Below are 24776 nucleotides of genomic sequence, written 5' to 3' on the forward strand. Positions count from 1 at the left end.
GATTTGTCTAACGCAATTCCTTTGTCCAGCACCGTAACTTGGCTATTCATAAATTATTCAGAATTTAATTGTTAAGAAACTTACTTACCATTGGACTCCCATACACTGAAACAGTTTAGCTTCTGACACTGTTGTCTTCCCATCAAGATGGCTAATCTTGATACAGGATTTTATCACCGTTCAAAGGTCTATTGTGTCGTACTTGGTATATGGGTACGTTGCGTGACTAACCTCGCTGTAAACAACGTCACATGATCGAGGTTTCTCGGAAAGCGCGTCGAAACATAAGCGCATTTTCGAGCGGTTTATAAGAAAAAGAAGAATAGAGGATTTGGTTAAGAAAATTTCACGGCATTCGCATAATATGGCGAATCAGTTGACTCAGAGAGTTGGTCTTTTTAATTGTGATGGCACTTATAAGCTGGATGCGGTAGAGAGCCTTTTATTAGGAGTGCAGAAGAAACATGGCTTCAAGTTCTCAACTGACAAACGCTATTTTAATGTGAATGAAATGCCAAAGTTTTGCGAAACCACTCTTCCTCAACTGGAGATGGATTTTGCCATTTTTGTCGTCCATGCAGAGGAATCCCGTCTCTCAATCAACGAAGACAACGCTGGTATTGGTTACACAAAGATCTATAGAGCATTGCTGCAGGCCACAGGTGAGTGGAGCGGAAGTTTGGGCAGTGTAAGAAGTCGAAATCTTCCCCGGACGAGAACAACACAGCACTCGAGAATTGACAAAATGTGGCAAAACGTTCCAAGTATAGAAATATTATTTGGTATTCCTTGGCGAAAAGACTGAAAGTGACGAATTAAAACGGAACTTGAAGACCGAGTCGAAGACTTTCGCTTTCGAAATTTACTGATTACAATGCGGATCGATTGTTGTTCGACCGAAGCGGAAGCTGTTTCGGGGGTAATGTTTGAGTTATTGTCGTGTGTTTTGGTAAGGATCTGTGTGCTGGTTCTTTCTCTATCATGAAATGCAGAACGTGGTGAGACTATTTCTCGTTGTTGTTTTCATTGCAAAGTGATGTACAGGAAAGGGCGCTGACATGGAGCATGTAACTTACATAAATCGTTATTCGACACGAACTCCTTTGCTTGAAAAGCAGTCCTTCCCTTCTGCTTGAAAGAATAGTTATGAGATCAAAGAGAAGGGGTTTTATTCTTTAAATAACAGTTGACAAACGATTTCAGTACCTTAGCTATATCTTGGCTACGACGATCAAGGAGTTATCGAGAATTAAGAACTGACAACAACGTAAAGGATACATCATATCGAGGTCGAGGGATTGATGAATATTTACTTTTCTGAGAAATAATATCGCTTTTTTGTGGCAATATATACAGCATTTTTTTCCCCTCTGTCGCCGTGCGAAGTTTTTCTTTGAATGTTTAAAAGCCATTTTTAGACCGTCATTTGTAATGAATTACCAAATTTACATCTTATTCTTCTTACCCAGATGGCAGGGTGTTAATAGTGATTGGTGGAGACGAGCACTACACAGATGAAGACGAAAGGGATCGTACTGTGATCTCACGTTGGGCTCGAAGGAAAGTGGCTTCACAGTTCGATGAGGAATACCTTGATGGAAGAAAAAGTTTCATTTTTTCCTGGAACAAACAACACCGAGAGATCCACGAAGAAGCGCTGCTGCATTACTTTGATCCAAGAAAAAAAGGGCAGAAGTTCGAATATCAGCCAAAGCCAAAACTAGTACCCATGCCAAAACCTGAAGAACCTAAAATTACTTCGCCAGCAGTCAAAGACATCCAGCGAGAGGTAGAACTATATACAACTATTTTTCTACTAGTTAACTCACTTAAATTCCAGCCTTTTGAGTGTCTGTTTTTATGTCAATTTCTTATATTTTTTTTTTGCCTAATGCCACCTACAGATCATGTTTGATTACAGTAGACACCCACCTACAAATAAGAACCTAAATTTTTCCAAGTAAACCTAAAAAGTCTCCTTTAATGTATCTACTGAGAAATTAGGCTTTTTATGGTCTTGAATTGGTATTTCATATGCAAATGGTTTGGTCCCGTCCTTATTGATAGGAAGCTTATAGTTACACCGAGAATATGAGACTACCTGTATGTACATTTTAAGGAAATACTGTATACATTATGCTCTAGATCGTCTGATTTAATTCAGGTTCTTTATCATCAATAGACCTCAACATATTTCCTAAATAACAACCTACTTCAATTTTTAGGCTCAACGGGTTCTGGTTTAAATGCGAGTTTAAATGTCAAAAATGTTAGCCTACAGTCTCTTAATTACTAGGTTCTTAAAGGTGGGTGCTAACTTTACTACTCTTTTGCAAAAGAAAAACACAGGCGCTGGAAAAGAGAACAAAAGCTACAGCTTTTTGCCTATTGCCATGTTAGAATTGCATTCATTAGAGCAAAAAAAAAAATCATCAGTGATCGAGCTTACATTATTTACAGAGAAGGGAAGAGAGGGAGAAGTGAGTTGGTCGGAAGGAATTAGAGGTATCGTAACAAAGGTTAATCCACTTTGTAGACAGTGAAGAACGTCGATGCCACGGGGAAGTTACTGCCGAAAGTTGACAATGACCCTCGGCCAAGATTCGTCAGAGATCAGCCGAAAGAGGAACGGAAACTTGGTTATGGAGGTAACAAAGTTTGTCTTTAATGAATGTTTTGAAGAATGTTGTCGAAATGTGATAAGCGGAAAGAAGCGAAGAGAGGCGATCGCGTTTTAAATTTTAAATCACAAAAGCAATTCCGGTGAAAACTCCGGTATATATGAAAGTGGCGGAGATGCTGATCAGGAATTTTGAAAAGCAGCTCTATAAGAACTATTTTTGTGGGGCGTGGTTCGAATTCATTTTCACTCGAAAGTGACACAAATTTAATCGCTGAGTGATAAGTAACACCGCCCGGCCATTAAGAAAAATGTTTTCTTGACAGCTTCAATCAGGGACAAAAGTGTCGAGACATTTCAGCAAATGAGACGTTCCGTACTTTCCTTGCTAGAAAGAAACTTTTTCGTAAATAGCCACCCCAACCCTCACTCCCCCAACTCCAATCAATGTTGAAACAGGCTTCGTCGACTCTGTCAGTCTGTCACGTGATTACAACATTAGAAAGAAGAGAGCGGGGCAAAATATGAGGAGTGTAGATAGGACAAATTACAATTACTGAATATTTTTAAACGAAGATTACGAAGTAAACTCTTACGTGAATTATTATCTTCATAATACAATATTGTCACATAATTCTACCTAATTTCATATCATTTTTATAATTCCTTGGTACGTGGATTTATTTCATTTTAATTTTAATGTAACTTATTTAATAGTATTAGTACTGAAAAGCCCCCATGTGGAATGGTAATAAAATTTTTATTGTACTGTATTGTAATTGAAGGGAGGAGGTTTGTTCTCCGGCAGTGTCTCAGCTACTTTCGTGCCTGATTTTAGTTTCTGTTTATTGGCAGCTGAGTCTAGAACGTTCCCAGGAGGCCTTTTTCTTACTAAAGCATGACTAAGCATAACCATGAGCATGAAAACATACCCACCTCCAAAGCTAAGGTACCATAATATGCAGTGACGAAGTTACGATCTTCTACCCTTGAAAGTACGGCAAGCACTTCTGATAGTGCCATGAAGAGCCCTCTCCCCTCCCAATTACAATGCAGCTGAACATGCAGGAAGCAAGACAGTCCTTAGCCTGCGTGAACATACTGTTTTCCTAGTGTTTATTAAATCGCGTTTAAATCTGGATATACATTAAAACAGGTTAAATTGAAATTATGAAAGATTCCGATACTCCCTCGCTTCAAAATTCAGCTGTATCGTTTGGCAAATTTGAACAGTTGTCTGTGGAAAGTACAGCTATTGAATGGGCCATTTTCGATACACTGCAATTCTAACGTAGCTTCGAGGCTTGGGGGAATAGAACAAAAGAAATCGTATCGAGGTTGAGGGATGAATAATTGATTTAATTTCCTTTGTTTTATTCCCCAAGCTTCGTAGCCAAGTTAGAATGTTAACATATCGAAAATGGTTATTGATCTATTGAAACAATCGCAAAATACTCAGACTAAAAGCAAAGTTATTCTAAAGGTTTCCGTCGTGTCTCGTTTAATTTTATATCCTTATATGGTTCTACCATGGAATTATGAATTACATTATCAGGTTTTCTGCTTTGACTTTTAGCCACCTATCCGGTTGCCGACTACCCTGCAAATACAATGCTGCTGGATACGCGCATGCGTTATGGCGAGATCTCTTACGAACCAAAGGACGTTTTGAGGCGGGAGGACCACTGGCAGCCCTCTGAAAAACACAAATCAGATCTGAGGAAGCGCCATGGGTCAACAAATGATGCTAAAGTACAGTTTGTCAGTCAGGGAAACGGCGAAATTACAATGCATGTCGTTGACGTCACTCCTTGTTGGCATACAAATCGGTTGCCTATTGTTGTTGCTGTTGTTGTCGTGGTCGTTGTCATTGTTGTTGTTGCTGTTGTTCTGTCTGAATAAACTACAGAGTGAGAGCAATAAGGATAAAGGACCCGCATGAAAACCAATTCAGGCGAAATACTGTAATTTTTTTATTTATGTAGCGTCATGAACCTTTATTCGTTGGAGAGTCTGCCAAAATAGTATTGTAAAACATAATCAGAAAACAGAATCATAACACCTTCAAAGATGTTACGCACAAGATAGAGGGTGCCTTTCATTAAGAACAATGGAGTGGGAAATTAAAAATAGCGCGACATTTTCCGAGCAAATTGTTCAAATCGAGTAAAGCGGCCTTCGCACGGCAAAATTAAGTTGGCAACTCGTGTTGGCAAACTTCAAAAAGTTGGCAAACTCGTTTCACACGTCAAACTCGCGTCAAATCACAACACACGGTAATTTGCAACATGGCCGACTTATGCCGTGTTTTCATGAGAGGTTTACTACGGTTACTGCGTACCGAGATTTCGTAACTAATCCGCAGTTTTTAGAGAAGCTGTTTACACGAAACTAATAAACTAAAGTAGACCGCATATAACGGACGGTTTGAGGTTTTCTCGGAAAGCATGCGCAAGTGCTGCAATGTTGCTCAGAAACTATTGGAAAATTATAAAATTTGACTTTACCCCTATGCCGAACGCAGATCGTTGTAAGTTTGCTTGAGGTGATGTCGAGCCTAACTCTCCTTAAATGTAAAGCTTTATAGATGAATAGTGGAAAGAAAATTTTGGTATCTCGCTGAACCTCTTCCCGGAAAAAGCCCTGAAACGGCATCTGCCAGGGAGCCCGGGCTATGTAAATGTTTACCGCTACTTCTTCCTATTAAGGGGTGGCTTTAAATTCTAACATTTGCTTTTCTTCTCCATAGACCGCAATTATGATTTTTTTTCTCTCTATTTTGGGTAGGTCTTCTTCTAGTTGCGCCTGCCTGTACACTGCTACTAAGCTACTGAGCTTCTAACAGAAAGGAAAGGCTTACGGCACTGGACGATGAAACAGCAGTCCGGGATTTCTTTGCCTAACTTGAGTTTATTTAGCTTTTGCCCGTTGACTTGAAACCTACCTACATTAGGAGGAATCTTTATCTATTTTTCTCGTTTTACACGCTGCACGCGCGAACACTTGCTGCCAAGATAACACGACAACGTCTGCTTTTCCTCGGTTACCGTCGGTTACTGAGCTAAACCATGCCTGATGAGGCGTTCAACTGTCGACAAACCTAGGTTGCCTTACATTTGATTTTGCCGCCATTTACCGAGGTTTGCTACTGTGTTTACTCGATTAAAAATTTCACTTCAATAAAGTTAAAACAAAATCAAAGTAAACATCTCTCGTGAAAACACGAGCTTAGTGCAGTTGCACTCACGTAGAATAGTGAACAGAAGAGAAGAGAAGAAACAGAAAGCGGTGGAAAAAAAGAAAGGTTTGGACGAAACTCAGTTTGTCCGCAAGCTCCTCCATTCTCTTTCGTTTGTTTTTAGTATCTTTGTAGACTACAGATGAAACGTTTCACACAGCCGGACAACTGTGAGCCTCTTCGATAAATTTAAAAATGGCCTCATGTTCATCTTGAATTGCGTCCGGCATTTTGTGAAGTGTCACGCAAATAAATCACGTGAATAGAGCCATGTTTGCCAGTCGTTCACACGTCAGATGCGAGTTTACCAGCACGAAAAAGTTGGTGAAAAAGTTGGCGAGAATAGAGGCAAGTTCTATTTGTCGCTTAAAGTTTGCCGACCTGTTTGCGGACTGTATTTGTGCCGTTTACACACACCAACTTGAGTTTGCCAACACGAGTTTGCCAACTTTGCTTTACCGTGAGAAGGCCACTTAACACGACTTTTATCAGTTTTCTGAAGAGAAAGAGAGGAACTAGCCGGGCTTCTTTCTTTGTAGTTTAATTTAGTGGTCTGAACCGACTTTTTCATCTATTCCAAACCAAATGGTTCAAATGTGAGTTCTAATGGACAGGTCCCTAAGTATCTAGTTGGAAGTTGGCATACCAACATGGGAACCTTTAATCAGCTCACTATTGTCCGGTTGCTTTATAATTTAATAACGTTTATCTGAAAAAACAACCTCTTTGCCGGGGCCTGCATTCAATTCCTTGGTCAGCGGTTACCGAAAGCTCTGCGATCTAAGCGAGAAAAAGTTCACAATATATGCCACGATGGATAATTTTTGGAAGGTTATTTCTCAAGATAAGTTAAGAAAGAGCTGGAAACTTCCTAGCAGGCAATTTGTGAAGTAGGATCAAACTAGTTTTCTTGATATGTTACGTTTGAAGACTGAATAAAGAAATTTAAAATATTCATTTGATATTTGGATGGTTTGGACTTTGCAGATGGGTTTCAAAAGAGTTCAAAATTCTATAATCAGCCGAGGAATCATAGACTTTGGTATACACTAACATGTCATCAAGGCTTTGCTTTTCAGATTACTTGAAATTTCCAATGAAATGAGTCTTAGCCGCTCGACAACATAGTGATTTCTAGTACAGGAACAATTGTTTTTAGTGCAGAATTGAGGGGGCTTTCGTCCGTGATGGTATTCGCCAGGTCAGTTCCCATCGATATCATTTGCATTACGTGCAGTTCACGAAAAAAGAATTAAGTCCAGACCATTTATGTTTGCGCAAAATGTTTCAGTTTGTGAATGCGTCTCAATTAAGTAGCGCTGTTCACGAAGTAGTACTGTCTTCTCGTTAAAACGTTTCTTGGAATCAATACTGAGATACTCATTTGAAGTAGTTTTCTCTGCTGGAGTTTTTAAATTTGTTTTGTCGCTGGTAAAATAATGTAACGAGATATTCTTAATTGTTAGTTTCAAATGGTAACTTGACACCTTTGTTTTTCACGCACGAGTAGTTTCAATTAAAACTGACGAATCATTGGGGTCTCTGTAAAACGAGGACCGGATGGCGGCGGATGGCGGATGGAAAAATGCGGATGATAAAATGCAGATGATAAAATGCGGTCTGTGCGGATGATGAAATGCGGATGATAAAATGCGGATAACAAAATGCGGATGGAAAATTGCGAATGGCAATATGTAGATGATAAAATCCTTCTGAGGGAAAATTGACAATTGAAAGTCCTAGTTGTAAATTAACCAGACCATCTTATAGAATTTAGGCCAGGAGAAGTCCAGTAGTTTAAATTCAATCACAAAACAGATCCAAAAATGTTTACGTTGGCCGAATCCAAAGTAACCCCGATAAGCCTTGATCGAATAATAACAGACTAGACTTTTATCGTCAGACTCCGTTCTTCTTTCACTACATAAGTAAGTGAGTAAGTAAGTAAAGACTTTATTTAAAGAGGGTAGCACTAAAATAGTATAAAAATACTAACAAACCAGTGGCCCTCTAAAAGTTAAGTACAATACGGATGTTAAAACTATGGCATAATTATGAGATAAGGACTTTCGCTGTCTACTATTAAGCAAATTTCCAATGCAGACAATAGGCATTGTCAAATTAAATGAAGCACTGCTACATTAACCGATCGTGCCCCACCGTATCCTAGTTGAAAAGTGTGCAAGGCACATGAAGTATTTGCATATATTGCACAAGACTCTACAACACGACCTCAAAGGCCGGTGACTCTAGCGCAAATGGGAATGCACGGGCAGTGAAGCTTTCCGTGAACAAAGTCAATTTTGTTGGTCGATCGAAGTTAAATCGAACTACATCCAGGGTCTTTTAATTCACACACAAAAAATAACTCTTGCACGCTTTGTGTGCCTATGTTGTAGGGCTTTTAATTCACACCAAAAAACTAACTCTTGCACGTCTTGCGTGCCTATGTAGTAGCAGCAGTAGCAGCAGTAGCAGCAGCAGTAGTAGCAGTAGCAGCAGTAGTAGTAGCAATAGTAGCAGTAGTATTAGTAGTAGTACTAGTAGTAGTAGTAGTAACAGTGGTGGCAGTGGTGGCAGTGGTGGCAGTGGTGGCAGTGGTGGCAGTGGTGGCAGTGGTGGCAGTGGTGGCAGTGGTGGCAGTGGTGGCAGTGGTGGCAGTGGTGGCAGTGGTGGCAGTGGTGGCAGTGGTGGCAGTGGTGGCAGTGGTGGCAGTGGTGGCAGTGGTGGCAGTGGTGGCAGTGGTGGCAGTGGTGGCAGTGGTGGCAGTGGTGGCAGTGGTGGCAGTGGTGGCAGTGGTGGCAGTGGTGGCAGTGGTGGCAGTGGTGGCAGTGGTGGCAGTGGTGGCAGTGGTGGCAGTGGTGGCAGTGGTGGCAGTGGTGGCAGTGGTGGCAGTGGTGGCAGTGGTGGCAGTGGTGGCAGTGGTGGCAGTGGTGGCAGTGGTGGCAGTGGTGGCAGTGGTGGCAGTGGTGGCAGTGGTGGCAGTGGTGGCAGTGGTGGCAGTGGTGGCAGTGGTGGCAGTGGTGGCAGTGGTGGCAGTGGTGGCAGTGGTGGCAGTGGTGGCATTGATAGTAGTAGTAGAAGTAGTAGCAGCAGCAGCAGTAACAGCAACACCAGAAGCAGTAGCCTGCACGGGGGGGGGGGGTACTTTGGGAAAATCTGGGTGGGGATGTGCCGCTGGGACCCTGGAACCCTTAGCCTATACCAGAGCTAGTTCAGTTGAATTTTGCTACCCTATACTAGAGTAAACTCCCCAAATCCCCCCATCTATCGTCACTGTTGAGGCTGATTTGCGTAAATTTAAACTTGCCGATTTGATTTTTTTTTATATTTTGACTGGCAATTCTTGGTTTCCTTAGTTTAGATAAAATCTTCAACCAACCAGTCAGTTTTGTGAAATATTATACCCTATTCTAGACCCAAACGCTCTGATTTATATATCCTATCCTAGAGTAAACTGCTTGAAAACCATACCCTTCACAGCGGCACATACCTGTATAGCCCATATATGACAGTGTCCCCCCCCCCCACCCCCCACCCCGTGCTTTAAATAGAATAAAACCTTGAAATGATCGTGTTCTAGTGTAGAAAACACTTAAACACGAAAGAACAAATCAAAACGGAATGACGATCGTTAAGGATGGCAAAGATTAACAAGGACTGCAAATGACGAACTTGAAAAAACTAGGCTAATTTTTTTCAAGATGCGCGAACCGTGACGTAACTCCTTTAAAGCAAGTCATGTCCTTGAACTTTCGTACGTAAGTTTTCTCATTAATTGTAACGCCAACTGTAACGCTCACATATGACACGTAAATGTAGCCAAGAATTAGCTACTGATATTAACAACAATTTCAAAAGCGAGCATGGGAGGTTCACGCAAGCTTCGAGCCAGCTAACGTTCAAATATAACTACATCTGCCTGTTCATTACAGTTTAATGCGTAATGCGTGGGCCCGAAATGAACGACTTATACTCATGAGAGGACGCAATTAAATCATTTGGCAGATCGGGAATTCCGCCTAGGACTCGAATGGCAGAGTTGCAGCTGTAGCACTTAAAGGCCTTGGTGTCCTTTAGCCATTTAAGTTTATACTTGCGGGTTGGTGTTTTCTGAGAGAGTAGTGGATAGTGGTTTACCTGATCGTTGCCTTTTTGGGCGCTTCCCTTTGTTCCCGAGGGTTGATTTCTTCACAATTAAGTTGGCAGCGCTGGTCAAATTCCGCTTTTTGGCAAACTTTAGCTTACCATACCAGGTAAGGTAGATAGCGAACTCGTCTTCCTTTTCGGTAACGTTCAGGGCATGAGAGCAGTCTTAGTTGCTTTCCAGTGAGGACACTCGCATTCGACTTTCCCACCATCATCCATCAGGACATAATTTGGCCTTTTTCCAGATTGACTGGCGACAGAAAACGACCTTGATCCATCGGCAGCTCGAGGCCCTCGCCATCCATTATGTCTCGCAGACTTTATTTTGGCTTGTAACGCAACATTTCTTGTGTTCATTTAGCATATTTTAGTTTTCCACTTTTATTTTTTATTTATTATTATCTTATAAGCGATTTGATTTTTGTTTTGAATTTTTTTTTCTTTAAAACTTTGTTGTTTTGTTTTGTTTTGTTTTTTCTGTGATCCAATCCGTGATCCGATCCGTGATCCAGTCCGGTCCGATCCCGATTTTGTCGACGCCGATTCATAAATTCTTCAGACTTCAATTTTTAAGAAACTTACTTACCATTGGACTCCCATAAAAATAGCTTAGCTTCTGACACTCTTTGTCTTCCCATTAAGATGGCTAATCTTGATGCAGAATTTTATCACCGTTAAAAGATCCATGGTATATGGGTTAACGTTGCGTGACTAATTTTGTTGTAAACAACGTCACGAATCGAGGTTTCTCGGAAAGCGCTTCGAAGCAATAGGGCATTTTTCACAGCAATCGCATAACATGGCGAATCAGTTGAGTCAGAGAGTTGGCCTTTTTAATTGTGATGGCACTTATAAGCTGGATGCGGTGGAAAGATTTTTAATAGGAGTGCAAGAGAAACATGGCTTTGCGTTCTCAACAGACAAGCGCTATTTTGGTGTGAATGAAATGCCAAAGTTTTGCGAAACCATTCTTCCTCAGGTAGGGATGGATTTTGCAATTTTTGTCGTCCATGCGGAGGAATCCCGTCTCTCAATCAACGAAGACAACGCTGGTATTGGTTACACAAAGATCTACAGAGCATTGTTGCAGGCTACAGGTGAGCGGAGCGGAAGTTTGGGAAGTATAAGAAGTCGAAATCTTCCCCAAACGAGAACTACTCAGCACTCGAGAATTGACAAAATGTGGCAAAACGTTTCAAGTTAGAGATTTTTTTTTGGTATTCCTTCAAGAAAAGACCGAAAGAGACGAATTAAAACGGAACTGTAAGACCGAGTCGAAGACTTTCGCTTTCGAAATTTATCACAATGCGGATCGATTGTTATTCGTCCTAAGCGGAAGCTGTTTCGGGGGTAATGTTTGAGTTATTTTCGTGTTTTTTGGTGAGGATCTGTGTGCTGGTTCTTTCTTTATCGTGAAATGCAGAACGTGGTGAGACAATTTCTCGTTGTTGATTTACATTGCAAAGTGATGTACGGGAAAGGGCGCTGGCAGTAGATAATGGCGCATGTAAACGTACATAAATCGTTATTCAACACGAACTCCTTTGCTTGAAAAACACTTCTTCTATTCTGCTTCAAAGAACCGTTGTCAGATCAAGAAGGGGTTTTTATTCTTTGAATGGCATTTGACAAACGATTTCAATACCTTAGCTATCTCTTGGGTACGAGGATCAAGGGATTAAGAACTGACAACAACATAAAGGATACATCATATCAAGGTCGAGGGATTGATGAATATTTACTTTTCTGAGAAATAATATCGCTTTTTGTAGCATTACATACAGTATTTTTTTCCCTCCCTCGCCGCGCGAAGTTTTTCTTTGAATGTTTAAAAACCATTTTTAAACCGTCATTCGTTATGAATTACTGAATCTACATCTTATTTTTCTTATCCAGATGGCAGGGTGTTAATAGTGATTGGTGGAGACGATCACTACAGAGATAAAGAGGAAGAGGAACGTACTGTGATCTCGCGTTGGGCTCGAAGGAAAGTGGCTTCACAGTTCAATGAGGAATACCTTGATGGAAGAAAAAGTTTCATCTTTTCTTGGAACAAACAACACCGAGAGATCCACGAGGAAGCGCTGCTGCATTACTTTGATCCAAGCAAGAAAGGGCAGAAGTTCGAATATCAGCCAAAACTAAAACCAGTACCCTTACAGGCTAAAACCGAAGAACCTATAATCACATCACGAGAGGTAAGGAATACCAGACTATTTTCTAATAACTACTTCACTTTCTAGCCGGAACGTAGATTATTTAATTTATTCAACTGATTACTGAATTGTTTTTACTGATCATGTTTGGTTACAGTACACACCCACCTACAAATAAGAACCTAAATTTTTCCAAGTTAGCCTAAAAAGTGTTTTTTGATTTGTCTACCGAGAAATTAGGCTTTGTCATGGTTTTGAACTGGTATTGCATATGCAAATGAATTGTCTTTCCTTATTTAGTGGAAACATCTAGTTACACCTAAAGTATAAGACAACCTGTATGTAGATTTTAATTAGGAAATACTGTATATATATCCTTCTCTAGATCGTCTGATCTAATTCAGGTTCTTTATTATCAATACACCTCAACATATATTCTAAATGACAACCTACTTCAAATTTTAGGCTCAACGGGTTCAAATGTCAAAATGTTAGCCTATAGTCTTAATTACTAGGTTCTTAAAGGGAGCGCTTACTTTAGTACTATTTTGCAAAAGACAAACACAGTCGCTGGAAAAGAGAACAAAAGCTGTAGTTTTTTGTCTTTTGCCAATTGCCTTTATTATAACAAAACAAACCATCAATGATCGAACTTACATTTAGAGGGAACACTGAGAAGAGAAGAAGGAGTGAGTAGGTCGGAAGGAATTAGGCGAATCCTTATGGTGGCCCGTTCTGGTCAAAATTGTAGTAATAAAATTGCCCCACAAGTCAGTTTTTTCAGTCAATGTTTTACTTTTTATGAGTTTGCTGTGTATTTTCATCGGCGGTACAAATTTCTTTTTCGAGGTGTTTGCTTATTTTTTTTAGCAGCCTGAATTATTTTAATTTAGTCAGGTCAAATTTTTTGTGGGTACTACGAATGAATTTTTTCACTCGTACTGCAAATTATTTTTGACTGGTACTGCGAATTATTTTTTACTTGTGGTACTGAGAATTATTTTTTCATTGGCGCTGACAATTATTTTTCAAGGTATCGTGAATTTATTATTTGGCCTACAATACATTGCGGGCTTGCGATTGAGGGGGACTGGCTCGAGTGTTTTGACTTACTAGGCGGCCATTTTGAAAATTGTGCGAGTGCTATCCAAAAGAATGCCAAGGCGAAACATTGTCAGAGAAAGAAACGAAAGAGGTTTTCACCTTTTCTTACAAAATTTGAAAGGAGTCGTTAGTGTGTGCGCAAGTGATGAGGTTTTCTGGACCGAAGATTTAATAGAAGAGACTACGCAGCGGCTGCAAGACTCGTACACAACTCTAACCCTTATTGAGCATGACATGACTTCCCAAATGAGCGATCCCCTTCTTGAACATGTGCGTCGTTTGAAGAGCAATGTGCAATCTCTTCAAAGACTTCTCGTGTCTTGTGAAACTACTGCATCAAGTGCAGAGAATTCTGTTTCATTTTATCCTCAACCAAGTCCAAGGATGGAGGGTCAAGGACCTGGAAGACTGGCCTTGAACATAACGAAAGAACAAATAGAATATTTGCGTTCTATACATTTTTCATGGGAAAAAATAGCCCAGTTGCTTCACATAAGTGTATCAACGCTTCAAAGAAGACGAAGGGTGTTAGGTATAAGTGATAATTTTGAACAATATTCAGACATATCTGATGATGAGTTAGATCAAATCTACAAAGAAATAACTGTAGCTGATACAAATGTCAGCAATGGTGGATTTCTCACACCAAATATTGGTAGGAGACGATTTATTGGAGCCTTGAGGAGTAGAGGGTTGCGAGTTCAACGCTGGAGGGTGAGCAACTGTTTACGACGGTTAGACCCTGTAGGCACTGCTTTAAGGTGGCGGTTGGTAATTTATCGTCGAAAGTATAATGTTCCAACACCCAACTCGCTGTGGCACTTTGACTCGGCCCACAAGCTTATCCGATGGAAACTTATAGTCCATGTTTGTATAGATGGATTTTCACGTTTGATTACCCATTGCAGGTGTTGTGACAATAACAAAGCTGAGACTGTATTAAGACTTTTTGAGGAGAGCACAAAAACCTATGGGTTGCCATCAAGAGCAAGATGTGATTATGGGATGGAGAATGTTCTTGTTGCCCAGTTCATGTTGGAAAGAAGAGGCTTAGACAGGGGAAGTATTATCACAGGATCATCTGTTCACAATTGCCGGGTAGAAAGAGCTCACAGGGATGTTTATGCTGGCGTCCTGTGTTTTTATGCAAAGTTATTTGACGAAATGGAAAAAACTGGTATTCTTGACCCTTTAAATGAACTGCATCTGTTTTGTCTTCATTACATTTACTTACCAAGAATCAATAAATCTCTTGAAGAATTTGTTGATCAAATGAATCAAAGGCCAGTGTCAACAGAGCATAATATGTCCCCTCTCCAGCTGTGGACGAGTGGCATGCTGCAAAACATGAATTCTCAACACACTGCACTTACTGTAGATGAAATGGAACAGTATGGTGTTGACGCTGATGAATCAGTTACAGTGAGCGATGAAGACTACCAGGTACAGATTGATCCACCAACCTTTGTGCTCACAGAAGAGCAAAGGATGCAACTGCCAGATCCCTTTCAAAATGACCATAATCAAGGTCGGAACAATTACCTTAATAGTGCCGAGCTCATGACATTATTCCTTTTCAACGAGGAAGAAACTTAAGAATAAAAGTCACTGATGGAAAACCCTGTTGATGTGAGCTTTTATGTCTGCTTGCGATTTTGAAAACTAAGATTTCTGTGTCAAATAATAAAAAACTCCGTTTGTTGCTGCTTTTTGGAGGAAAGATTTGAACTCAACCTAGATTTTGACTAGACCTTAGAGAAGGTAAAGTGCATTACCCTAAGTGCACTGAGTCAGGTTATTACAAAACAGTCATTTTGTGTCCTTGGGACACTTTGCAAAATTGTATCCCATGATGAACAGAGGGAGAAGTCAGATGTATAAGAGTCACAATAGAAAACCTACTTTGAAAGATTAAAAAATCATCTTGTTAACACCCACACCCTCCACCTCCCCTCAAAACAACTTGGCTTTTGTACCCATTTTACAGTCACCATTCCATGTTTTCTAATGACAGGTCTGTAGTTCTTCATTCAAAGTGCACTCAATAGCTCCCACTTTCATTTTTCATTAACATTAAGAGTGGTAATGACCTGGATAAGTTGTTACACAGTTGCCTCTTTTATCTTCTTTCTGATTCTTTTGTTTGCTTGTTTGCCACAAACAAAACCCACACCAATGAACTAAAGTAGTGAACACCATCACAATATGAGAATTGAAACCATTCAGGAAAACATTTTACAGTTCATCAGCCTGAGTTCTATAGCCTATTCCCCGTACTAAGAGTGGGTATTTCTCCCATATAAAGAATTTCCCTGAAAAAAGAGAAAAATGATACTTGGGTTGATAACATAAACATTTTATTAAAGGAAAGTAATGACAAAGTTAAGTAACAAATACCGGGTATGAAAGTAAACTTTTGCTACCTCTTCCCATAGCTGTCACTAAAGTGTTGAGGTACATGTATCAATAAGGCTGGAGAAAACACTATTTAGAGATCTCACTTGAATACATACAAAACTGATGCAAAGCACCATTACTAAACCCAACCAGTTGCAAAAGCTAAGTTGTTAAAATGGAAACCCAAGAATGAGGAATATCCTAGATTGAAGCAGGAATATCCTAGATTGAAAACCATTTTCTGTCAGTTAACTGAAAACTGTTCAAACTCAACATGGCCTGATGTTGTCATGAATAATATTATCATTGTTTAACATGGCCACTGAAACATTTGTGATTAACAACATCATGTTCAAGGGACAGACTTCTTTCAATCGAACTTGACTTCAAGGTTCAAGTTGTTGTAATGTAAAAACCTTCAAAACAAACTGTCACCTTTCTATAAATTAACTCTTGACAAAGCATAAGTTTCAATTCAAACTTGTAATCCTCATTTCTGAAAAGAGCCTTTTGGTAACAGATATAATAATGCTTAACTCTACAATAACATTATTGGAATCTGTTAAATAATTCCAAAGTATGTGCTACCAAAAGCATAGTCATACAGATTAAAGAGTATGTCATCTGAAGGAAGACTGACTGTGCTGCTTGGAGATGGGAGATGCAATGTATTAGTGCAAGTGTTTGAAGTAGGGAGGAAGCTCCCACTGCTGGATACAAATCTGATCTGCGGGGAAATGGAAAACCCCAATGCTGGCTCCTCATCTGCGCCACAAACAAATTGCAAAATGTGATTAAGGGTTAGGGTGGTGGATCCAGTAACCCTTCTCCCTGAAGCAACTTCTTTCACGTATTTGTAAAATGCGGCATATACTTCTTTTTCATACCTCTTAGTATTGGAACCCTCCTCTGCAAACTTTGGTTCCAACAAATGGACAAGATTCCTCACATTGAGTTTGCTAGAAGAGGGCCTGAAAAGGTATAAAAACAAAGGAAGCTTTGCCATCAGTTGCAGGACTCCAACTTTACGTAAACCATTTCGTAGGTTGACAATGCAGGGGGAATGCTCAGATGGATCATCAATAAGTTCTTGAAGTTGTTCCTCAGACAGAAAGCTGGGAATTTTCCCATTCTGTAGAACACTTAATCCCATTATTATACCAGATGTATAGTAACGTTCTGCAAAGTCCTGGATGAGTCCACTGTCAAACAATTTTTCTTTGATTTCTTTGAGGACTAACCTGAAAAACTCTTTTCTAGGTCCCCCCAAGTCCTGAGCTCCCTCTCCCATAAAATTTACCTCAAGTGGCAGCCTTAAGTTGTCAATTAATGCTACTTCAGCTAATGCATCTTGAAAAACATGGTCCCTATCTATTATTATAAAGTTGGTCTTTCCTTTTAGTTCTGTTGAAGGGTCAACTATGTCCAACTACCTTCCATCTAAAATGTGTTCTTGGGCTTTCTTCAGGATGGCAACTGGATTTTGAAATCCCTTACATTCATCAATAATATTGACAGTAATGTTATCAATGATTCTCAAATAGTCAGCCTCACTGAGAGGCTCTCCATTATCTACAGGCTGTTCCTTATTAGCCGCAGGTTGTACTACATGTTGTTCTCCATTGCCTCCCTCTTGATCATCTACAGTTATGGCTGCATGTTGTTCTCCACTATCTCGCTCTTCATCATCTGCAGATTCGACTGCATGTGCCTGTTCCTCTGCATGTTCCTCTTCCTTATGTCTATTTGTATTTGGCCCTTCACAGTTCATAGATTGCACCTCATCTTGTACGATGATGCTCTCTTGATTTACTTCTGACATGAAATCATCCATACTCCTTTGAATACCACTGTCCACCTCATCAGGGTCATCTTCGACCAGTAAACGCACATACACAGCACCTGTGGAAGCAATGCTTTTCAGCAAAATGTTTCCATTGATCCTCACCCCTGAAGCCAATGTCGGTTTCACTAGCACTCCAGAGATATTCTTCACGAATTCGAACTCAATGTATTTGCATTCCTCTGGAAACTGTGCTTTCACTTTATTGTAAAGGGTTTTTTCATTCCACCCTTTGTCAATTGTAAATCCACTTATAACACGATTTCTACGCTGGAGACTGACCTTTTCCTGGCGAGTTGTTGGTGTTTTTTCACACTGTAAACCCACAATAATAATGTCTTTGATGGCAAACTCATTCGATGGACGGCCAACCCTTTGTGTCGAATTAGAGCGGCCTCTACCGCTCGAAGTAGGAGCAGAACTACGATGAGTTGTTCCTTGCATACTCGGGAATCTTCGGTGCAGTTCACTTACCAAACTTCCTGAACTTCTAGAAGAAGATCCCGATTCTGATCCTGACGGAAGGGCACTAGAAGCAGAACCAGAAGATAATGGACTCGAAGAGGAAGAACTTCGCTGATTACTTGCTGCCGCAGTATGAGTGGAGTTCACTAGCTGAGAAATTCGACTGATTTCTGTTATAGCATTATTGGCTATCTCACGTATCTGCCGTTGAACAGATTTATCCATCTCCAAATATTTTCAATACAATTAAAAGATGAAACCTCAAAGATGGCGCGAAGAAATCGAGCGGGAAAGTACTCGAGCCAGTCCCCCTCAAATCGCAAGTCCGCAATGTATTGTAGGCCAAATAATAAATTCACGATACCTTGAAAAATAATTGTCAGCGCCAATGAAAAAATAATTCTCAGTACCACAAGTAAAAAATAATTCGCAGTACCAGTCAAAAATAATTTGCATTACGAGTGAAAAAATTCATTCGTAGTACCCACAAAAAATTTAACCTGACTAAATTAAAATAATTCAGGCTGCTAAAAAAAAAATAAGCAACCACCTCGAAAAAGAAATTTGTACCGCCGATGAAAATACACAGCAAGCTCATAAAAAGTAAAACGTTGACTGAAAAAACTGACTTGTGGGGCAATTTTATTACTACAATTTTGACCAGAACGGGCCTCCATAAATCCTAACAAAGTTTAATCTACTTTGTAGACAGTGAAGAACGTCGATGCCACGGGGAACTCACGGCCGAAATATGACAGTGACTCTCGGTCAAGATCCGTCAGAGAGCAGCCGAAAGAGGGTCACACGAACCCTAGTTATGGAGGTAACAGATTATGTCTTTAATCAAATAAACCTCATTTTTTTTTTTTCTTTTTTTGTATGTGAAGAGTGTAGTCGGAACTGTAAGGATAGACGCGGAAAGTAGCCAAGTGCCACGACTGCGTTTTAAATTGTTGGGAAGGAAAGAAAGCAGCTGCTAGATATTAGATAAGCAATTCCGGGGGAACTCCGACATGCAAGAGCTCTTTTGTGGTGCCAGTTTCGAGTTCATTTTCACTCCAAAGTTACACCAATGTAGTATCTTTTATCGCAGTGAAACTGTCCGTCAATTAAAAAATGTTTTCTTGACAGCCTCAATCAGGGACAAAAGTGTTCAGACATTTCTGCAAATGGGACGTTCCGTACTTTCCTTGATAGAAAAAAAAAACACCTTAATTGTTTTTCGTCAATAACTACATGTAAGCATACGCATAAGCAAAAGGAGAATAAACATTTTTCGTCCTCCTAATCTCTATGCCGGTAATTATGTCGCATTGAGAACGGCTGTGCGATGACATAAGCACAAAGCATAAGTATAAGACAGTCAGCAAATTATAACTTAGTTTTGCCCAGATCTCTGCGAATGCATCGTAAACAACGTGGCGGACTCTGCCATGTTGTTTGACAATTGAGGAGGGCTGTTATCCATTCTCGTCCCTAGAGCCACACGTTTACTTGATGAGAATGAGCCGGTATCGAGAATCCTGTTGATCCTTCGCTTGTGTATGCGGTAGTTATGCTTATGCTGCGCTTTTCTCGCTTGCTTATAGCTATGCCTGTGCGCAGGCTTATGCATTAGTGAAATACAGCCTGCAGTGGTAACATAATACCAGTACCAGTGAACTAACTACTAAGATGCTTCCCTAAGCGGTAACAAGCTACGATCTTTTACCCTTTTTAAGTACGGCGAGCACCCCTGATAGTACCATGAAGAGCCCCTCCCCCCCCCCCTCCAATTACAATGCAGCTGGACATAGTAGCGTGAACATCCTGATTTCCTTGTGTTCCTAAAATTGCTTTTAAATCTGGTTGTACAAAAACAGTTTAAAATGAGGTTATGAAAGAACTCGAGATTGCCTTGCTTCAAATTTAGCTGTATCCTTTTGCAAATTTAAACAGTTTTCAGTGTAAAGTGCTATGGAATGGGCCATTTTCGACATATTGCAATTCTAACTTCGCTCCGAGGCTTGGGGAAGTAAAACAAAAGAAATCGTAGGGAGGTTGAGGGATGAATAATTGATTTGTTTGTTCCCCAAGCTTCGTAGCCAAGTTCGAATGTTAATATATCGAAAATAGCTTATTGATGTATTCAAACAATCGCAAAATACCCTGACCGAAAACATGGTTATTCTATAGGTTTCCGTCCTAAGTGTCTCGTTTAATTTCATATCCTAATGAGGTTCTCTCAGTGAAGTGTGAATTACATTATCATGTTTTCTGCTTTGACTTTTAGCCACAAATCCAGTTGCTGACTACCAGGCAAATACAATGAGCAAAAGCTACAATTATGATGGTGCAGTACCACACCAAGTTGCATTTAGTGACGGCACTCCTTGTTGGCGAAGAAATTGGTTGCCTATTTTTGTTGCTGTTGTTGTTGTTGTTGTTGTCATTGTTCTTATTGTTGCTTTTCATGCCTAAACTAGTGAGTGCGAGCAACCAGGATAATTAAACGAACTGCATGAAAACCAGTTAAGGGTAACGTGGCTTCCTCTCTAAATATTGTATTTTTTAATGTATGTTACGTTATGAAACTTTATTTCTTTGAGAGTCTGCCAAAGTAGTCTTCTAAAACTGAGACAGTTTCGAGTCATAACATCTTCAAAGATGTTGTGCACAAGGGAATCATGAAAAGCGCCTTTCATTTAGAGTAATGGAGTGGGAAATTAATGTATGTATGACATTTTCCGATCAAACTGTACACACCCAGTTACATGACTTTTATCATCTCACTGAGGAGAAAGAAGGCAAGAAACCCACCTTGAAGGGGTTTCTTTCTTTGCAATTTAAGTTAATGTTCTAACCCGACTTTTTTATCTATTCCAAACCAAATGGTCCAAATTTTAGGTGTAAAGGAAAGCCTTTTAAATAGTTCGAAGTTGGCATAACAACATCGAAAACTTTAATCAGCTCACTATCGACGTCCGTTTGCTTTATAATGTAATAACGTTTATCTGAAAAAGCAACCTCTTTGCCAGGGCCTGCAAGTCTTCGGTCAGCGGTCACCGAAAGCTGTGCGATATAGGCGAGAAAAAGTTCACAATATATGCCACGATGGATAATTTTTTGAACGGTTATTTCTCAAGAGAAGTTAATAAAGAGCTGGAAACTTCCTAGCAGGCAATTTGTGAAGCAGGATCAAACTAGATTTCGATTCTTGATATGTTACGTTTGAAGGCTGAATAAATACAATTTTAGATATTCATTTGATATTTAGATACTACATTCTGGTCTCTTGTGAGCGGTACATCTGCGTGACGTCCGTGTACCATGTTTTTTTGCGCAAGATGGAGATAATGCCGAGAGATTGTGAACACAAAGAAAATTCCTCTGCGTTTCGTCACTGCTGCCATTAATGTTGCTGCTATAAAGTCCTATGGGGAGGCGCGGTGGTCTCATGGTTAGTGCGCTCGTCTCCGGATCGAGCGGTCCGGGTTCGAGTCCTGGCTTGAGACATTGTATTGTGTTCTTGGACAAGATACTTTACTCTCACAATGCCTCTCTCCACCCAGGTATGTAAATGAGTACCGGCGAATTTAATGCTGGGGGTAACCCTGCGATGGACTAGCATCCCATCCAGGGGGGAGTAGAAATACTCCTAGTCGCTTCATGCTACAGAGCCCGAGATAAGCTCCGGCCTGATGGACCACTTGGCTCGTATGCAGATTTTACCTTTACCTATCAAGTCCTATGGGGAAAATACAAATGGCGGGAATTTGAACGGTTACTTTATGTTACAGGGCAAGGGTCTCTTTTGAAACGGCCCTTAAAAACCTAATTTTGTTAACAGTCATTCAACTTACCACAGACGGTTTGGCATTCGTGTTTTATAACCTCTGCCAATTCTAGGCTTGAAAAAAGGCAAACACTACATGGACATCTTTCCGCCATCGCCGCCATCTTAGATTCGTGCGGACAGTGTTTAGCGCGAGAGAGATTTTGATTGATTCGCTCCAAGCGTCTCTAAGACCCCATCAACACATATCCGGATATTTTTGAATCCGCAACTTTTTCTTTCCGGATTCAAAAATTTCCCCGTCCACACGTAGCGTATTCAAATCGCATTCGCCCGTCCACACGCATCCGATGGTATCCGGATTCACTCTAGAGGAACTAGGCCTACACGTTTTGCCGCCATATTGGTTTATTGTTCGGTAAGAGACTGGACACGGTTTTGCTACGTCATAGGATTAAAAAATATCCGGATTCACCGTCCACACGTTATCGGATTCGTTGCGGATTTATTTTTTTTCCACTCTGGAGAGCGGATTAAAAAATATCCGGATTCGCTGCCGAATTCGTCGGATGCGTGTGGACGGAAGCGTATCCGGAAAGATAAAGTTGCGGATTCAAAAATATCCGGATACTCCGTTTTTAAGGCCACAAATTAGCTCTGAAATTCAAAATGCCTCTTAGTACAAGGCTAAGAGTGGTACATGTAGATAAACAAATAACAAAGAATACAGAAAACAACTGCAAAGGTTGGTATCACTAAAAATGTTTCAGGTGAGGATATATAACCTACATTACCAATTGTGCAGAACGGAAAGTGCTACCAGTATTAACATTATATTGGTAGATACAATATTTAAGAAATAGAAAATATGTACCGTGTTTCTATCGAGTTTTAGTATAAATCTACTAGCGTTCTATCACGAATGCCGTTCTCTGATTGGGTGCACTACTCACCTATATTCTGTGATAGATAATGAGCAGCGTAGCAGTGTTCCCTTGATAACAAAATGACGAACGCTTCTTGGCATTTTGTAAGTGTCTTTGAAGAAGATTTTGATAAAGTTTTGAACGACTAGTAGATTAATACTAAAACAATTAGATTATTTGCTCTCGATTTGTATGCGTGATAGTTCACCACTAAATTTTCTCTGATTCTTATTGGTTTAAATTCATCACGTGACGCGATAGTGTTTATCTGCGGAGAGACACTATCAGCTCATAGTGCCCGTCCGAGGAAAATACCCGGATAGATAGAACTCATCCGCGAAAATGTTGCTGTAAACAGGTCTACACAAGCGGGCTTAAGGAAAATAAACAATTTAAATTGTATTAAGTGGGTTTTTGTCTGTTTTCTTTTTCAAATTTTACATTTGGCTTTCACGGCTTTCATCTAAAAAAAAGTTGCAAATAATTCACTATGAAGCTTGAATTGGCGCGCGGAAGAAAATTTAGTGGTGAATAATAAAGGCAATAGAGTTTTTATGTCTCGGAACTATCGGTCTGATTGTTGCCCCTTGGAAATTTGATGTTCTTAAAACTAGCATATTTGCCCTCGAAGCTTCGCTTCTTGGAAAAGTATTTGTTTTGAGAAAATCAAATTTCCGCGAGGCAACTATCAGCCGATACTTCCTCGACAGAAAAACTCTATTGTTTAAATAGAAATCTCGAGTTCATAATCTAATTGCTTAATAGGAATACGATTTTTAACCAATCAGCGCGCGTTTTTACTTAGGGCTGTTTTCAAAAATTCAATACAAGTTTATTTAATCAATAAAGAAGCCTTAGCCGTGTATTACACTGTGATAAAACACACGGTCATTTGAGAAACAGGGAAATGTAGAAAACACGGGCCGCAGGCGAGTGTTTCCTACATTTCCATATTTTTTAATTATCCTTTTTAGCTTATGCATATGTGCATTTATGTTTGGTACAGTTGATGTGATGTCTTGCGGGACTTTATCAACTAAATAAATGTAGATGTAGATGTAGATGTAGATTTCTCGAAGGTCCTCAAAGGTCCGGAGTGTTTCATCATAGTTTAATACACGGCTTGGGCTTCTTTATTTGCCTTATGATATAGGCGAAAAACAATGAAAAACGCTTTTTCTATGTTTTATACTCTGATAAAGCGTGGTTTTTTGACCAATCAGAGCGCACACAGGGTCCTATCTATATCATAATGATAGATACAACATAATTTAATACAATATAATTCAAGTTTATTGTGTAATACACTCAGCTTTTTCTAGTGTGTCATTACAGGATAAAAGGACACAACAGCTACTTTACAGGTGTTCCATATAACGATAACTTAAAATTAAAAGTAAATATCATAATACATGGGTAAAAACTTTTCGAAAAAGCCAAGTCAGTATAATGAAATACAGTCTAGAATGATTCCATATTATGCTAGGAAGTAAAAACGATAATCATATATACAATCAAAAAGACAAAAAATAATTTCTAGTAAGTCAGAAGAACAATTGTCTTTTAAACACTGTTTTTGAAGGCCTTAAAAGTTCTAATCGTTCTGCGTGAATTCCACAGCGTTGGCGCTACGTAACGCCACGATTTCAGTCCGCAGGTTTTGGTGTTGATCTTAGGCAGTTTTAGAATGTCATTTTCCCTCAGATCGTATTTAGTGCTTCTAAAATCTAGTAACTTTTTTTTTATGCTTTTAGGAGCATGATCGTTTTTAATAGCTTTAAGAACCGTACTAACTATTTTTTGGAGTCTTTGACTAGTCAATAAAGGTAAGCCTATCTTATTGAGTAGTCTAGTCTAGTCTATCAACTTTATTGGTCACAAAATTACAATATAATTAAAAGAAGAAAAGGACCAATAGGAATTGCGCGAACGGGAAAATAAAGTTACCCATGCGAGGCGCAACCCTAGAAGCTAGTAAGAATGGCTTGTAATTCTTGGTAGTGCGTTTGTTTTTCATTGACAACAAATCGGAGAGCACGTTCGTTTACTTCTTCCAGTTTTTGCACTGGCACTTTCACTGTAGATGTGCCAGATCTCAGTGCA

At 39.8% G+C, this 24776-nt stretch overlaps 4 protein-coding genes across 7 annotated transcripts in view; 2 read left to right on the forward strand and 2 right to left on the reverse strand.

Annotated features, from left to right (window-relative positions):
- Window positions 1-235: 235 nt before the first annotated feature.
- On the forward strand, window positions 236-6820 carry LOC110044221 (uncharacterized). Its single transcript, XM_020749733.2, has 4 exons — window positions 236-662; window positions 1470-1789; window positions 2537-2648; window positions 4197-6820. Exons 1-4 carry the CDS (start codon window positions 365-367, stop codon window positions 4520-4522), a joined length of 1056 nt encoding a protein of 351 aa, XP_020605392.1. The 5' UTR covers window positions 236-364; the 3' UTR covers window positions 4523-6820.
- A 3642-nt stretch (window positions 6821-10462) lies between these two features.
- LOC110044249 (uncharacterized) lies at window positions 10463-21221 on the forward strand. Its single transcript, XM_020749772.2, has 4 exons — window positions 10463-11104; window positions 11904-12205; window positions 18681-18795; window positions 20245-21221. The coding sequence occupies exons 1-4, from the start codon at window positions 10807-10809 to the stop codon at window positions 20430-20432; spliced, it is 903 nt and encodes a 300-aa protein (XP_020605431.1). The 5' UTR covers window positions 10463-10806; the 3' UTR covers window positions 20433-21221.
- Window positions 15603-17566, reverse strand: LOC149108809 (uncharacterized). The gene has a single exon (XM_089293359.1). It carries the CDS (start codon window positions 16953-16955, stop codon window positions 16227-16229), a length of 729 nt encoding a protein of 242 aa, XP_089149485.1. The 5' UTR covers window positions 16956-17566; the 3' UTR covers window positions 15603-16226.
- Window positions 21222-23943: 2722 nt separating the features above from the next.
- LOC110044223 (uncharacterized) overlaps window positions 23944-24776 on the reverse strand; it is a 12222-nt gene continuing 11389 nt past the window's right edge. For all 4 annotated transcript variants that reach the window (XM_020749737.2, XM_089293293.1, XM_089293291.1 and 1 more), the window contains one exon: window positions 23944-24776. This exon is cut by the window's right edge and continues 1079 nt beyond it. The gene's annotated coding sequence lies outside the window, so the exon portion shown is untranslated.

This window comes from Orbicella faveolata, unplaced genomic scaffold, assembly GCF_042242905.1.
Source record: "Orbicella faveolata isolate gen_17 unplaced genomic scaffold, um_ofav_v1 contig_25, whole genome shotgun sequence".
Lineage (NCBI taxonomy): Eukaryota > Metazoa > Cnidaria > Anthozoa > Scleractinia > Merulinidae > Orbicella > Orbicella faveolata.